The sequence below is a fragment of the Eucyclogobius newberryi genome, unplaced genomic scaffold (genome assembly GCF_026437365.1).
Source record: "Eucyclogobius newberryi isolate DKJ021-1_F unplaced genomic scaffold, fEucNew1.0.hap1 SCAF_19, whole genome shotgun sequence".
Lineage (NCBI taxonomy): Eukaryota > Metazoa > Chordata > Actinopteri > Gobiiformes > Gobiidae > Eucyclogobius > Eucyclogobius newberryi.
This window is the reverse complement of record NW_027315823.1, coordinates 10,204,053-10,220,548: the sequence shown is the minus strand read 5'-3', so window position 1 is coordinate 10,220,548 and position 16,496 is coordinate 10,204,053. Positions and strand designations below refer to the sequence as shown.

Genomic DNA, 16,496 nt, shown 5'->3' with positions numbered 1-16,496 from the left:
ATAATGACTTATCTAAATTGTCAGTGCTAATATATTACATATACATATATAGTGTCCTATCCTAATACATCATTTTTGAAAAACGGCAAAACTACATTGTAATGTACAAATTATTTTTGGTGGACAAATTGACGTCATCATTTAGGCATCATATGGCAGCTGCTTAGCACATCTGTTATTTTTATGGCTATACAACTTGACTTTCCTTTATTTATTTTATTTTATAATGACAAAGGACTAAAAAAAATCACAATAACCAGAAAACATTTTACCTTAAAATGATATTGAGCTTCATCAGAACTGGACCGTGACCTAAAAAAACCTTTTTTGTCCTATCGACATTGGTGTTGAGAATCAAGTATATTCCTTAATTTTGAAGTGGAGTTTGAAACAGCAGAGTATAAACTGTCAAAGTGTACATCCCTCATCCCCCATAAACAACTCGCCCCTCCCCCACCAACCTAACAATCTGTCCTCTCTGAACAGCGAGTCACTACTCCACCAGTACATTTACTGTTTAATGTTCTTCATTTCAAATCGGAACCAGCCAATCTTCCATTTTCCACTTGTGCTCACCATTAAAGATGAGTGGATGTCAATGTCATTGTGGCTTTACTATAGCTTCTTAGCATGTTGTTTCTAACACAGGGTTAAAAATTACCTTTAAATCAATAGTGTGAGATGAATTGGTGAAATCCACCCAGCAACAGACGTGTGAGCATAGCTCCTGGACTCAAGCGAGCATTTACACATAGTGTATCTTGCATGAATGTTGCATGCGCTGACCTAATTCTTTTCAGTGCACAGTAAAAGCAGTATGTTGTACTTATGTATACCACAGAGCATTCTGCAGCTGATCCCATTGACAGCCTCATCCCACAACAAGGGTGTATTTGTATGGAAACAGAGCAGCAATCAGATCACTTGTATGCCCTTAAGCAGTCCAAAGTAGACTGGCTCAATACCATTATTTTAATGTGTTTTATTCTTCTTATTTTTTTCATTTTGTACAATGAACACCACGTTCCACACAGGAGCACTAGTGTAGGACTTATTGAGTTCCAAAGCAGCTTGGACAGAAGATGGACAGTCACTGGTCAGGGCCTAAGAAGAAAATATATTTAAAATATGCACACATTTGTTTTATCTTTCTGGTATCCAGTGGAATACCCAAGGCAGCGTGCTCCCTCCATTCAGCTCCAGCAGGTCTCCTCTGTAATCTGTCACTGTGGATTCAGCATGTCTAAAGAAGGGAACAGAGAAGCATCATGAAGTTTGAAAAATGTAGTAATTTGAATAGGTCATGGTTAATATATGGCCTTCATTGAGGAGCAGGTAAGGTTGAATGTGATGTGTTGTGTAGCCTGGATGGAGGCTGCACAAAGCTGTGTCCCTGTGGACAGATTGAGACATTGACTTTTATCATGTCTGATGAAGTCAGCCCTTCTGCAGTTTAAGTACCAGACTCTGTGTATTGATCTAAACCACAAATGCTTTGTTTACACACCAGCTCTGGTTGTCTGCATTATTAATAATGTGTGTACTGATGGATTGTATGGAGCAAAGTCACTCAAGGAACAGTCCTTCAACCACTTTTGTTTGTGTTGAAAATCACATTACATGCTGTACGTCTTAATTATTAATAGTTGTTAAATGGAAAGTACATCAAACGTGTTGATGCTTCCAGAGTGGGAGTCTGGTTGTCTGTTTTGCTATTTGGAAATGGGTTTTTCAATATACCCCAACTATATATCTGCAATTTTACGTGACAGTTAAATGCCAACTACTCATTCGCTTGACATTAGACTATGAAACAGTTGTGTGTCAGTGTTGATCCATCCACCCACCATATTACAGTAGAGGATTTAAATCTGCTCCTCCCGCGCAGTGCACATACACACAGGGGCGGGGTCCACATGGCACAGAGCGCGAGCAGTAGATGCAACTGCTCTGCGCTCTTTGCATCTGTTCCCTCCTAGTTTCCAATCTCCACTGGAGCGGAGACAGCAGCACTATGACAGCTACATAACGGAGTAGTTCCGTGGTGGTGGAGCAGTGCAGGTTCTTTGTGTGTTTTGCTCGTGAACGCAGGCTTCTTGTGGATAGCTTTGTGCAGAGCTGGGATTTGAGCCGAGAATCAGCGAATGGTAGGTGAGTGCATCTCCTAACAGATGTTTTGGTTACAGATGCAGTTTCTGCATCCTGTTTCTCAATTTGTGATTTTCCTAAATTGTGCCCTTGTATGGACATTAATTGCAAATGTTTTTGAATTAGCAATTGCATAAATAATGCATCCAACTTTTGACAGTGCCAAAATACATGCAATTAGTTTTAAAAAAAAGGGTAAATTTGCGCGTAAAAAATATCTTAACAATTGAAATGTCAAGCAGTTTGTTTACATCCAAAGCAACATTGTAAGAGAGATTACTCTGTCAAATGTGGCAATATTAAATGCATTTTAGAGTAGACAGTGCAAGCTGAATCAAGACAAGACTATTCATAATGATTTACAATAACAATAAACAAAGATTAAACAGGTTATTACAATTATGTTGAAGATACAAGTTGCATTAGCTTACTTAACACCCAGCAGCTACTTGTTAAACTACTTGTTTGGCATTATGAAAGTAAAAAGCTAAAGTCTTATGGCATCTTGTAAGAAAATGTATGAGTCCGAACCTGATAAATATTTGAACAGCTGATAGCCTTACATTATGCATCGTTACATGGGCGTTTGTAATTGGCTACAGCTCTCCATCTCTCCTTCTCTTCCACCCAGCAACTCCCCATTCCTTATGCTGTGGTGATTTTCTGCCTCCAAGGGCCTTTACAGCAGCATCAGCCGCAGTAACCATGGCAACAGCAGCCTGACCCTGGGCGTGCTGCTACGCTCACTGCACGCTTGACCTGAATTCCTCACCATGCACATCAAAGCTGCACAGACACGATTCAGACAAATGACCTGGCTCTCATTGTGAGCAGTTGTCACAGAGCCTCGGGGAGACTTTTATGAACAAAAGTCTTTTCTGTTTTGATACTATAACATGTTTTTGAGTTGTTAATGCAGGGCTGACTTGTACTGTTCAGTTTTACATTCTGGGCAGCTCGAACAGCCCTGTTCTCTCCATCAGAGATGAGCGAGTTGAGCGGCTGACATTATGTGCTAAGCCATGTGTTGTCTACTATCGTGAGCGGTGTAGATCTACACACAATATCCATTGTGCGCCACTAAAACAATGATTTCTTTTCTTGTTTGACGTAAAGCTGATATTACATCCTTGCAACCTGCTTGTGACATGTTGCCAGATGTTACCGTGAAAATACATATTCAGAATACTATTTTAAAGTACTGGTAAGTTTATTCTCTAAAATCTGAGGAAAACATTGTATTTGATCATGAAATATAGGCTTCAAACTTCCACTGAATTAGTGAGAAAACAGAAAACGCAGATCTTACGTGTGCATTCTTTCCTTCTCTAATTTATGGTAACGCTTTTCTATCTTATAAATAAATGCATAACAAAGGGTGACACAAAAAGCTATTTTAATCATCTGAACATATTTTACAGTACTCTGACAAAATATGTTACAAATACATTATAATGCATGTATTCAGTATCCAGTGTTCAGTAGCTAAAGTATTCTTCCCATCACTGGTTATTGACACTGTTGTAGAGCTAAATGTGTCTTCTGGATTGATGCACAGTTCTGCACAGTGAAAGCTCCCTGTGGTGTCAGCTTGTTGTTGGGTTGGAGTCAGACCGTGTAGGAGGGCCTATTTCTAGCCCTTCTCCAAGGATCCTTTCTCTCTGCCCATCTTCGTGATGCTTCTGCACAGACACACATGGCTTTAAAGGAACACGGTAAAGCCAGAAGCCATTGATTATCAGTCTTTTCTGTGAACAAACTGATTGGCTGCTGCACCCCTTGAAGAGTACACTTAAAGGCAGTTTATCCCTCTTGTTCAAACAGCTTTAATCTCCACTTGACACTTGCTGTGGCAGATGGAGATGAGCAGTGGGCGGTCGACTCAACTGCTGGTTTTACCCCATCTGTACTGGCTCTTGTATTACTTTACAAATTATAACATTGTTTATTTCAGTCAGTGCACGGTCCCAACTGATGTGTATTTTTTCAAATTAGTGTTTGAAAGAAATAGTGCAGCATTCTCTAGGCGTTCCTGCACATGCACTGCATAGGCAACCAAAACCTCAGGATGAAAACTAAAATATGCCATTTAATAGTTTGAAGAATGGTCAAAAGGGCAAAGATTCAGCTAATGAATCAATGAGAATAGTCAGTGGGAAACATTTAGTAAGTAGATCTGTTCAACTAAACACATGGGCTGAACAAACATGAAGAATGCTAATGAAAGTGTTACTATTGTTTTCTTACGGGTCTATAGGCTTCTAACAGTTTGTTACTGTGATGACAGCAGCATGATATCGGAATGGCTCTCATACACGACCTGTAATTACAAACACTTTCACCAGAGTTACAACAGCATGTGAGAGATGGCCACAAAGCTGCTGTTAGTAGTGTCAAGCGCGAGTGGATTCCTGGGTCCTTTTCCTAGATTCATCAATGAGAGTGAACACTTTAAGTGTGTGCAGTGTGCAGTGCACACTGGCCGTATAGCACTCCCTGTGGAGCTGATTTTAACAGCTTTCAAACTGTATTTTAAAGATGGTCTTTGCTTGTATTTTTGGAGGCATTCTGGTTCCCCTCAAACCATGTGAGTCACACACATAGTCTTTTCCTCTTTCAGGGCCAGAATTACTGTCAGTAGCCTCTAAAATGACTTGCTTTGTACTATAACTATAACACCATTAGTGGGATTCTGTGGGCCTTCACAAACATACTGACAAGTACTCGATATTTACTAATGTAGCTGTGTTTTTGTTGTAGATGTGATGGACCAGCAGAGGTCGATGCACTCAGGTTGTCTTGTCTCAGGGGTTCGTACACCTCCAGTCCGTCGCAATAGTAAACTGGCCAGCCTTGGACGCATCTTCAAACCCTGGAAATGGAGGAAAAAGAAGAACGAGAAGCTGAAGCCTGTTGCAGGTGAGTTTGATGTGTGATCACATTCAAATGTGGGATTCAACAAAAAATAAACACAAACTGTTTAATACAGTATGTTACCATATAAAACTACAGTATGCATCTGTATGGATGAGGACCATAAATAAGTGTTTGTTGTTTTAGCTGTGGATAAGAAGACTACTATGCGACAGAAAAGAGATGACTTGTTGAAGCAAAGCCCTGGGGAGGCAGAGAGAGGTGCAGCATGACTCACTTATTATGAAGCACTTCAGACTTATTCTTCTAATGAAGGATTAACCTTTGCTCCTCTGCATTACATGCAGAGTCAGATCTTCACTGTGGGGCAAACAGTGAGGATGTAGAGACACCCACACATTCGGATGGAGAGGACCCAGACGAGGAGCCTGTTGCCCCGCTGGCCTGTAACAACGATGAGCTGGGCAGTGATCTGGAGGGCTCCACAGGTACACAACCGCTTAGACTGCTGCTTTACAAGAAGATATTCTGCTACTTCAACTACTGCCTACACCTGTGTGTAAAGATGAAAGCTTGGTCAATTCCTTTTCTTGATACTTTTTAAACAATTGCTTAAATGATCCATGTATCGTAACAGAAAACATTATGTAGGCAATTTTATTAACAATGCAAGAATCTTTGTTTGTCCACTAGATGGAGACAGACACATCTCAATAACCCATCCTCTGCTTGACTCTTTCAACAGTTCAAGATGTGACAGAGGCAGACACAAGGACCATGGCAGACCCCAGCCCTACTGAAGAAGGGGAAGGTGACACCATTAGCGACCCCACTGAAGAGCAACCGGTGGGGAAAGAGGAGTCAACTGAAGTCAAACAGGAAGTGGTAGTGAAACAGCCACAGAGACGAGCCAGTACCCCTCCTCCTCCGACACTCCCAGTCAAACTGCTTCCCAGACTGGGCAGCCTTGATGGTCAGTCATTCAAAAACATCACTGATTTCAAAGGCGTAATTATGCAAAGGTCTGACTCACATGTCTTTATATCAGCCGCTCCCCCAGTGCCAACAAAGAAGTCTCCGGCAACTTTACCCAGGAACTTCACTCTACCCAAAGACCCCCATGGCTCATTGTTGAGAGGCCGCATTTCCACACCGTCGGGTTCTCCCCACCTGGGGGCGCTGAACCCTCAGCTACCTCCCAGCTGCATCATAGAAGAGCTGCACCGGGCACTGGCCAGCAAACACAGGCAGGACAGGTGCTGGTTTGACCCTTCTTACACATATATATATATATATATATATATATATATATATATATATATATATATATATGTTTTAGACACCCGTCATAGGCATGCACACATTTTTTCTTTGCTTTTTGTCTTTTTCTTTGTATTATTTTGGATATTTTTTAAGTGTCTAGGATGACTTAATGGACAAACACGACAACGTAACCTGGAATCACATTAGTCATTATGTAATAACTGTTAAAAGTCAAGATGTGGTGTTAATAGCTGTGATTATTGAAAACAGACTGACTCATACGATAAAGACGTGTTGTTGGTCAGGGGATTTTACCACACTAATTGGAATCACAGTCACATTCAACTTGTTCACTCAAACATATCATTTTATTTGTGTTGCTTTTGTTGAAACTAGATATTTGTAATTTATGTACTATTTAAGATAATATGAAATGAGACAATATGAATATTGCTGAAAAGGTTCTGCCGGGTCATGGACTGTTTTATTTTATTATTACCACCATGTGATTACAGGTATTTGCAGACAAAACATGAGCATAACCCACAATACAGACCTAAACACATTGACAGTAAACATTACTAAGAAGTGACAAAAAAATTACAAATAATATACTTGATTATTATGTAGCTAAAAGGCATCAACGTAACCTATGATTATTAGGACTAATGTAATGGTTTGCATTATTATCTTATTATTATATTTGTATGGTGGATGAGTTTAATCCTATGAGAGCATTATAAAGGCACTGAGGACTCAGCTTTGCAGATAGTTGCATAAAGGGACCGTAATGTCTCATACAGCTGATTTTTAAGTGTTCAAAGTACAGTGAGCCATGAGCTAGTTTTGATTTGTTATGTATGTCATGTTTAGTTATCGATGTCCAGTTGACCAAAAATAATAAATGAAAACGTATTTGCTGTCTGCAAAGTAGAAGGTTGAAAATAGACCCCTTGAGCTGGTTGGGTAACAGTAAACCTGTGCTTTCCATATTACTTTTGGCTATTTCTATACATATTTTGCCTCTTCTTTGGCTTTGGCTTTTATTATTTGCATCAAAAGGAATATTATAAGATTGATAATGATACATAATTTGCCTTTGGTCAGCTTTCTTGTGTTATCTCCTCAGTTTCCAGGGTAAAGAGGTCCGCTCTTCTCCCAAACGGCGATTCGAAGGCCGGCTGTCCCGTACCTCCAGCACTGAGAAGGAGAACAGCGGTGATCAGAGAACCGATAACAAGAAGGAATGTGATGAGAACAAGGAGAACTGGCGTCTGGACGAGTACTTGAGTGATCCGGACAGCTGGAACGACTCTGTGATCTCTGGTAGGCCCATGTGACTGTACAACGCTCTTTGTGTAGCCTTGAGACTTTCTGCTGAACACATTGACAAAGCAGTGTTGATCTCAAACTGTGGTACAGGTACGACTGTATGACAGGTATGACAGTCTTTTTTTTTTTTATAGTTTTTACTTTACAACACTGGTACTAATTATGTTTATACTATAGATTGACACATTTTTGTCATGGTTTAAAGACTCAGCTCAGTTCTGGGTCCTGGTTTAAATATGCTAATGCACTGGTGAAAGAAGAACTACATTATGTTACTGAAGCAAAAGTAAAAAGGAGCAAAACAAGTAAAAGTATCTCAATCTTTTTTTTTTTCAAATCAATTCAGTTAAAATGTACTTTTAGAGTAAAAAGTATTTCACACATTTCAGAGAACTATCAAATTGTCAAATGTTGTCTGGATTTAAAAGGGAAAAAAAACAACAAAAGCTTCTTAATCTTTTTATTTTTATTTCATTACATTTTAATTCAGTTCGATTCAATGTATTTCTGCAACGCCTGAAATCAGAAAAAGCAATTTCCTTTCACCCAAAACTTTAGGCAGGATGTCACCATGGAGATGTTAAATAATAACCCTTCTGCCATTTACATTTTATTTAATTGTATTTCATTCATAACATATAAAACACATGATCAGTGATATACAGTTACACAACTAATGAATGAAAAGGAGCAGAAGGAAGAGCAATCTCTCTCTCTCTCTCTCTCTCTCTCTCTCTCTCTCTCTCTCTCTCTCTCTCTCGCTCTCTCACCCTGATATTTTAAAACACATTACAATAAACATTTGCAATAATAACATACAAAAATACATTGCAAACAGATTTCTGGTCTTTTCTCTCAACCTAAATTTATTTTTTATACTTATTATGATACGTTTTCATGTCTCTCTTAAACGCAGTTATTGATTCTTTGATACTGCGTCAAGATCATTCCATTACTTTGGTTCTGAATCTGGGCTTTTTGAATACATCTGCTCCTATATACTCCACTATTCAGTCATATTAACAATTCTAATGGAGTAAAAAGTACATATACTTGCTCTCAAATATAGAGAAAGCATCCATTTTTTTGTACTTCCCACCACTGCTTACGTCCTTGTCTCCTTGTCCTACTTGTAGTACTGTGTCAGACATGGACTTACGCCTTGACTTGGTCCGTTTATGCGCTTGGTTAGGTTCTAGTTTCATCCCCTGGTCTGTGTCCAGCTGCATGTGGTCCTAATGCTGCCTGTCAGTGTACAACGGTGCTGCGCCGCGTAATCTCTGTTGCCAATGGGAACGCGGCGGGAGATTTGCTGTGCGTCTCAGTTGCGTTGACAGTCCCGCTGGTCCACATCTGTGCCCTAAATCCGCAGGCCGTCCATGTAGGTCAGTGGCAGTCAGTGCACACGTCTGTCGACCCGGGGGAACACCGCCCAGTCAAAGGGTTTAAGACAGATGTTTGCGGGGAACAGATGGACGCCGCGTGGACAAGAAATAGTTAGTGTCCCAGAACTTGGGTGAAAGAATTGGACATTGCGAGTCATTTGTTACTCCTCAAGACATTTCTACAGTTGATCCAACGTGTGTTTAACTTGAGTCATTCAAAAAAAAGAGAACCGCGAGTGTGTGTAACGGTTCCAGTTGTGGCAGCGGAAACTGTAAGTATTCTCGATGTTGTAGTGAGTGCGAAGGAACACCGGTTTATTGAATGTGGTACTGTAGAAACATTGCACTGTTCTGGGAGGATATGAATAATGTAACTGAATAAATAATGCCCAAGCAATTGATATTGGACTCAAATGTGTTCGTGTTTGGCTTATACCCAGAGAAATACACTTATACAAAAGGCGACAACATATTTACAGACACAAAGATGCATTTAATTCTACTGGAAAAAAGAGTCCTATTGCGAGTTACTGCACACGGCATGTTATCTGCCCCTCCATTCGAGTGGATCACATACTGAGGGGCTGACAGGACACACTTGAGAGGATTGTTTTGTCAGACTTTGGGCTTTATGGGCAGTTCCTGGACTTGGACATACTGAGGAAGCTGGGAGTTGGACGTGTGGTGTGTGGTGTGTGTTATGATTCATTTGAATGAATAAACAGAACTATTGTGTAGTAATTATACTTATGCAAGTACAAGTAGACATAAGCTACAATGGTTGTCTAAAACAAATTATTTTGTTTTGTGATACATTGTCTTGGGAAATGGGTTGCTGCAGAAAGGTTTTTGAATATGAAGTCCTAAAATACTGCACTTTCTACTCTTGCTCTTTGCTCTCTGCGGGGCGGATGACCTGCTAGTCATAGTTTTCCTAACAAAATGCTAAATCCCCACTGGAATGGCTTAATAACAATAATCTGTGTTTTTTTCCCCCACAACTATGGCACAGTCTGATGTCACAAACCCACCTCAGGGAATTATGTTACTTTAAAGGGCATTTTGGGTTTGTTTGGTGGGTACACAAGGTACACAAGGTTAATAAGCACAAGGAATGCATTTTTTCTGACTGATTAAACATGAATTAACTAGATGTTGTCATAGATTTTCGTTTGTCAGATAATTACTAGAACTTAAAGTAGAAGAACTGAAATAAAGATTAGCGTGTACAGAAAATGGACAGAACTAAATACCGACGTCCAATTCAGAACCAAACAGAAAAAAACAAACTTGAACCATCCCAAATATTGAGTGACGAAGCTGCAGTCCTGCATCAGCACTCACACCGCAGTTTGAGAATTCTCTGTTATTGAAAACATGTATGGGAGTGTTTAATTGCTCTGCGTAATTGAGGTTAGGGACAAGTGGAGCCGGGAAGGGACGGCACAAAAGTTGACTTTGTGCTGAAAAACATCAGTTCACTGAGTGCATCTACAATCATAATTATAAAACCGTCTTTTTTTTTTTCAAACCATCCTCAACACAGGAACACTCCCACGCAGAATGAGGAAAGAGCTGCTGGCGGTGAAGCTCAGGAACCGGCCGAGCCAACAGGAGCTGGAGGACCGCAACATCTTCCCCGTGCGCAGCGACCAGGAGCGGCAGCAGATCCGGCAACAGATCGAGACCAAGCTGGCCAAGTGAGTGGCTGCGTGTCGACCATCAGCCTCCTTCCCCCCTCCACGACCAGCTCCTGACCACACTCATGCCATCCCCCGTGTATGTGCGCTCCATCCCTGCACCGACACCAAAGCCAAACCATTCTCACGCTGTCAATTTTCATACCGAGTAACCGCCCGCAGGGAATGTTGAAAGTCTGTTCAAGATGCATAAAGAATATTACTGAGGAAAGTTACGGACGGTCAGAAACAGCACATCAGGAGTGAACGGTTTATGCTTAAAGTTGAATCCTTGAGCCATTAAAAGAAGCTCAAAAGCAAACACAAAAATGAACAGATTTAAGATAAGATAAGATCAAATAAGCCTTTATTTGTCCCACAATGGGGAAATTCCAGTGTTGCAACACAAAGTAGGCACAGAAGTAAATAATAAATACCAAAAAAGATTAAAAATGAGGGGCAAATTAATAATCTTTGCATGCTTAAAATAAAGAAATATCAATTCATCGTGATATAAAATCTGGTGATACAGTGTTGACATTGTGGGCTGCCCGTAACGATATATCGATATATCAGCATTAAGTATTTATTAAATGATTACGTGGCAGCGCTATAGTTTTACTGCTTGTTCAGAGATACATTTGACATAATCAGTGTTGTTGATTATTAAAATGGGCATTTTTCATTTTAAGTTTGAGCAGATAGCGGTTTAACAAAGGAATGCTGTTGTTAAAATGTATTTGGTTCGTGAAAGCAGTGGAATATTGCAGAAAATCACGCGCACCATATTGATATCACTGTCTCGCGAGCCCTAAGCATCTTTGCGTGGAGGCTATACTATATCAAATGAATCAAATATTAACAATAATGGAGGTTTTTTTTGTTTACATGGATTACTACATTTTAGTTACATTTGACTAGTTATTTCAGCGTGTTTGAGTCAATACGATATTTTCATTTCAGTGTCGGGGAAGTCTATCATTTATGACATACTACAGTCATGTGGAACTTACTTGTTGCTCAGTGTGTTTTATTGTTATTTGACGATTTTTCCGGATTTTGTGAAAAAGGAATACAAAGCGAGGAATAATTGCATTTGTCGCGTTGTGTAAAAAGGCGGTTATTTTGGCGTCTTTAACAGGATTATCACTGGAATCATGTCGGTTCTTTGATGAATAATAGAGCGGTAGGTTTTGCTCCCAAGCTTATGCAATCTTCGCACAAGCACACGTCACATCTATTGTTTGACATAACGTCGGTCCATATTAAGCAGTTGATAACACTTGTTGACTTCTTCTACTCAGAACATTGTGCTCTGGAGCATGTGAGCGAACCGGGAGTACTTGGTCACATCGTTTGTTCTCATCAATTATAACAATTAATAAAGCCAGCTGTAGCCAAGATCCCTGTTTCTTTCAGAATAAAACCCACAGAACTATAAATTATATACAATTTGATTATACATTTTGACCACAATACTGTGTAAGGTAATAGTTTTGTTTGTTTTTTAAAGATTTGGTATTTTTGACAGAATACAGATACACAAAAATACCACAAAAAATGTTGGTCCATGTATGTAGTTACTTCCTTCTAGTTCACTGTATATGTATTTATATAATACGAGTTTGTAAAGACTCACTATATAAAACGTTTACTACATTTTACCAACCCACGTGACTGAAGCCAGAGAGAATTATTTTGTATGAATGAAGTTAAACAAACTCAAATAATGTGTCTCTCTGTGGAGCGACTGCCGGATGTTACGGTACATTACAGAAGCAGTAATAATTTGCCATTATTCAACACGAAAAGGTCAGCCGAGCATATTTTGCATGCTGACTTTTGCGTCTGCTGAGTAAGCCACACAAAGGAGTCAGTTCTTGGAAGAGGAAAGCAGGTAAACACGATTCTGGTGTGAGATTCCTCTGTGAGATAACTGTTGCATAATTGTCTCAACATAAAGGTCGCCATTAAAAGTCAATGCCTGGGTGCAGTTTCATTACATAGCCACTGCCATAACAGGTCACACACTGGTATTAAACATCACCGGCAGGTCTTTGATGAGGCTCGCCGCTTCCATCTCGTCTGTAATCAAACTATTGCTCAGTGACATTCAGGAGGCATGAATAATGCTGCAGAATAGCACCATAGCCTCCATGTGCCCAGGCATTTCACGATGCTGTGTTGAGATTTTAGGAAGCTGGGATGACATAAGCACGCCTGACATAAGGTGCTTGAACTAGGGATGTCACACTGTCACATCATGGCTGTTATGATTATTGTTACAATTTTTGGCAGTTTTGCACCAAAATGTTGTGAAATCCTTAATGTACTTAATTAATTTAGTTGTATGAAATACAATGTTCTGAATGAAAACATGTTTTTAATGTAGTTTTATTCAATCCACTTTTATAAACTTGAACGTGAAAACCATTTAACAACAAACAAATAAACAAGTGCTCTACCAGTGCTCATAAGATAATAATAAAACAATAAATAGTACCTAAAACAATAAAAGAAATGAATAGATTAAAAAATGTAATAATAAAAGGCTTGATTATCGATTAATCAATTAACTTGACATCACTACTCAAGTCTTAGAGAGACTTATAGACGCATAACAAACCTGTTATGAATACAAATAGCATCATGGATGAGTCTTTTATGCACATGCTCTTTCTGTCCAAATCAATCCACCACACTGACTGAAAAAGAGGATCAAACTGTTCACCCCATGATCATTAGGCCATCGTTGGTACATAGGTTTGACGATACATTTCACATAAACATAGTGAACAAGATTTGACTAAAATTGTTGCCTCTTTTCTACAGTTTTGGTGACTTTTATCATGTACTTCCTGGTTGTACATGAGCAGCAGATGTGACAGGTGGAGGTAATTCCACAACTGTTACCTAGCAACCATACTGTAAACAAGGGCCAAAATTCATACAAATTACACAATAGTTATGATTTGGCAAATGAAAGCACCTTTATTTTGTTAAATGATTGTTTAAACTTAAAATGTGTCAGTTGTGTGTAAATTGTCCCTGCACTTTTAATGGAATGTCGCATATTGATGACATCACAGAGGGATTCTGTTTTTAGAACTCAGCTCATACGTCCTGTCATTTTAAACTTTTATTTTTCAAGTTTTCTTCACAAACTGCTATTTTACTTGTGATGAACGATGATAAAAATTTACCACGGAAACTATCCCACCAAACTGAGTAATAATTAGAAAAGCATGAATCTGACATATGCTTATTCGGTCAATTGGTGACTGTAAACTGGCCTTGTTCTCATGTCTCAGCCCTATGATTATGGACTGGGTGTACATTAATGAGTTTTGCAGTCAACAATATAATAATCATGCTGGCCTTTATTTATATAATTAGTTTGACTAGTTGTATTCAACCTTAAGCATTATTTACCCATACATTTGGCCTTTAGTTGGTAGGATGAACAGGTCACTGTGATTATGTAAATAGGAGCCCTGATCCACTGGCATAACGACAACAGGAAGTGATCGATGTAGTGGTGTTCAGGTCCCTCTGGATATCACGGGCTGGGCCTCGGTAAATGCTGCTGCGCGTTACATTAGAAACAATGGATTTTCTTGTCGGTGGATGACCTGTTTATCTGCCTTAAAACTCATTGATTGGAAAATGCTGTAATGTACAAAGTTCTGAGGTCATGGAAAGTTTAGTCCTGTAAGTAGATAATATTTACAGGCCTGTATGGCTGTACCAAATCTGCACTAAGCTAAAGGTAGATGTTACTTACTATATAGTTCAATATTGACGTCAAATTATAAAAAAAAAAACTATTGCTCTTTCGGCATTAGAAATTTGACCTCTGCGACCTCGGCACTGACCGGCAGGCGCTCGACCCGTCAGGAGCTGTGCCCGGCTCGACCCGTCAGGAGCTGTGCCCGCTGAGCCTTCTGCAGGTCTTGGGTGTTGGTCGGCTTGGGGATCATGTTTGCGGGATATTTATTTTTTCCCCTTTAATATGACGCCACACAGATGGGAATATATGTTATATTTTTTTACTATTTCCATAGGATCTTCCATTGAACGTTGTACTTTTATTCATACCTAATCAATGCTGACAAAATGTAGATGCAAATGTAAATGCTGTTTTCTAAGACTAATATTTTGATGGCAATTAAATTATTATTATTTTTATTTTTTTTAGCAAAGTATCAGTTCACTGCACACATTCTAACACCTCCAGACATTAACATTGATAATCTAGAATTGGAGAGAAATATAAAGTAAATGCTTTCCAGAACAGGTCTAAACCAGCTAGACCTAGATTTAGTTGGTTTTAATTAGCCTTTATAGTACAAAACCCTTTATATGTATAGTGTGCTTTGTTGTCTACAGAGAAAATGATACAACCTAAATAACTGCAGCATTGTACTTTGATAATTACAACCCTTCAAATTGTAATTGAAATGTGATTGCTGTTGTCCTGCAGCCCTAGTTCACAGATATCTCACAAACAATGTTTAGACAGCTCTGGTTGGAGACGGCGGGTGCTGTGCTCGTCCCACAGGTGCTGAAGCTCTGATGTGAAGCAGCTGAGAGGCTGTTGTTTGTGGAGACGACCCCATGTGTCGTCTGCCGGCTGGCCGCTAAAGACGAGGCCCTCCTGCTCACATCGCACTGTTTCATGTACCAATAACATTAATATCTGTGAATCATACTCAATCTGTTCCTTCCCTATAGTGTGGGAGTGGTGTGCGGAGGCGGCGAGCACGCTGTGTCCTACTTTAGGCTCTTGAGACTTGTTGATTGTACAACACCAGGGACAGACTTTGTGTGACCAGAAGAACAACATGTGTAGCTTGGCCACAATCAGCAAGTGTGTCTGTTCAATTACCAACCCATTTCACTGCTGCTCATGGTGGTCGTCTCAAGGGGGATGAATAGACTCTTTCATTTTGTTTATGTGAATGTGAAATGGCTGATGCTCTGAATCATAATGTACTTTAAACATAAAATATATTGAAAAGAGCGTACGGAAACCTCAAAAGCCTTCAGTGTTCTCTTGTATGTGCAAATGCATGGAAACAGGGACAGAAATGCCTTGTAAAAACACAGAAATATGAGAGTCATCTTTAATGGGGCGTTATGTCTTTCCAACTTGACAACATACATTAAAGCATGGCACTGCAGCAGAACGCAGAATAGTGCGCTGGCCCAGGACAGCAGAGGGGAACCCTTGCTTTCTAAATTTAGCTCACAGCGAGCAAACACTGCAGTAGCATCAGCCATAATCGATGCGCTGGTACGTCACAGTGCAGGCCTGCCCTCTATGTGATGGAGGGACTGCAATATATCCTTTGAGTGAACCTGCCCTCATCATATGTTTCCTATTGCAGCCATCTATAGTGTTAACGCACACACACAGCATAAAAGCCTTCATTTGTGTCATTTATAACCATATTTTGTTACAAGCAAAACACAATCTGCCGCACAAGAAATAATGTGGTATTGATTCTCTTTTTTTAACCTTAATTTATAAACCAATTTGTTGGTGTTTTAACTTGTTGTTTTTTATATATTGATTTCCTCTTATATTTAGATATGAAAGGGCAGGTCAGAGAATGATTTATGTCTCTGTGTTGGCTTCTCATGATAATACCTTTGGAAGTGTGATATATTGCTACAGAAAGTATCACAATAAACTATACCATTGTATATGCAAAAGCATATTAGCATTAGCATTAAGCAGTTCTTAATATATAATGAGTCTTAGCAAGAAGAATATAATTTATGGTCTTATAAGTTATAGGTCACTTACGAT

General features: G+C 39.4%; 1 protein-coding gene across 4 annotated transcripts in view; it reads left to right on the top strand.

Moving 5' to 3' along the window:
- phactr3b (phosphatase and actin regulator 3b) overlaps window positions 1–16,496 on the top strand; it is a 28,741-nt gene that overhangs the window by 2,807 nt on the left and 9,438 nt on the right. Inside the window, exons 2-8 of one of the 4 annotated variants that reach the window (XM_072451697.1) lie at window positions 4,909–5,067; window positions 5,209–5,283; window positions 5,370–5,510; window positions 5,768–5,995; window positions 6,071–6,278; window positions 7,415–7,611; window positions 10,549–10,702. In XM_072451697.1, the coding sequence (XP_072307798.1) occupies window positions 4,909–5,067; window positions 5,209–5,283; window positions 5,370–5,510; window positions 5,768–5,995; window positions 6,071–6,278; window positions 7,415–7,611; window positions 10,549–10,702 (1,162 nt within the window). Of the gene's footprint in view, window positions 1–1,957; window positions 2,152–4,908; window positions 5,068–5,208; window positions 5,284–5,369; window positions 5,511–5,767; window positions 6,279–7,414; window positions 7,612–10,548; window positions 10,703–16,496 lie in introns of those variants that run through there. The other 3 variants (XM_072451699.1, XM_072451698.1, XM_072451696.1) reach the window with 3 other exon arrangements.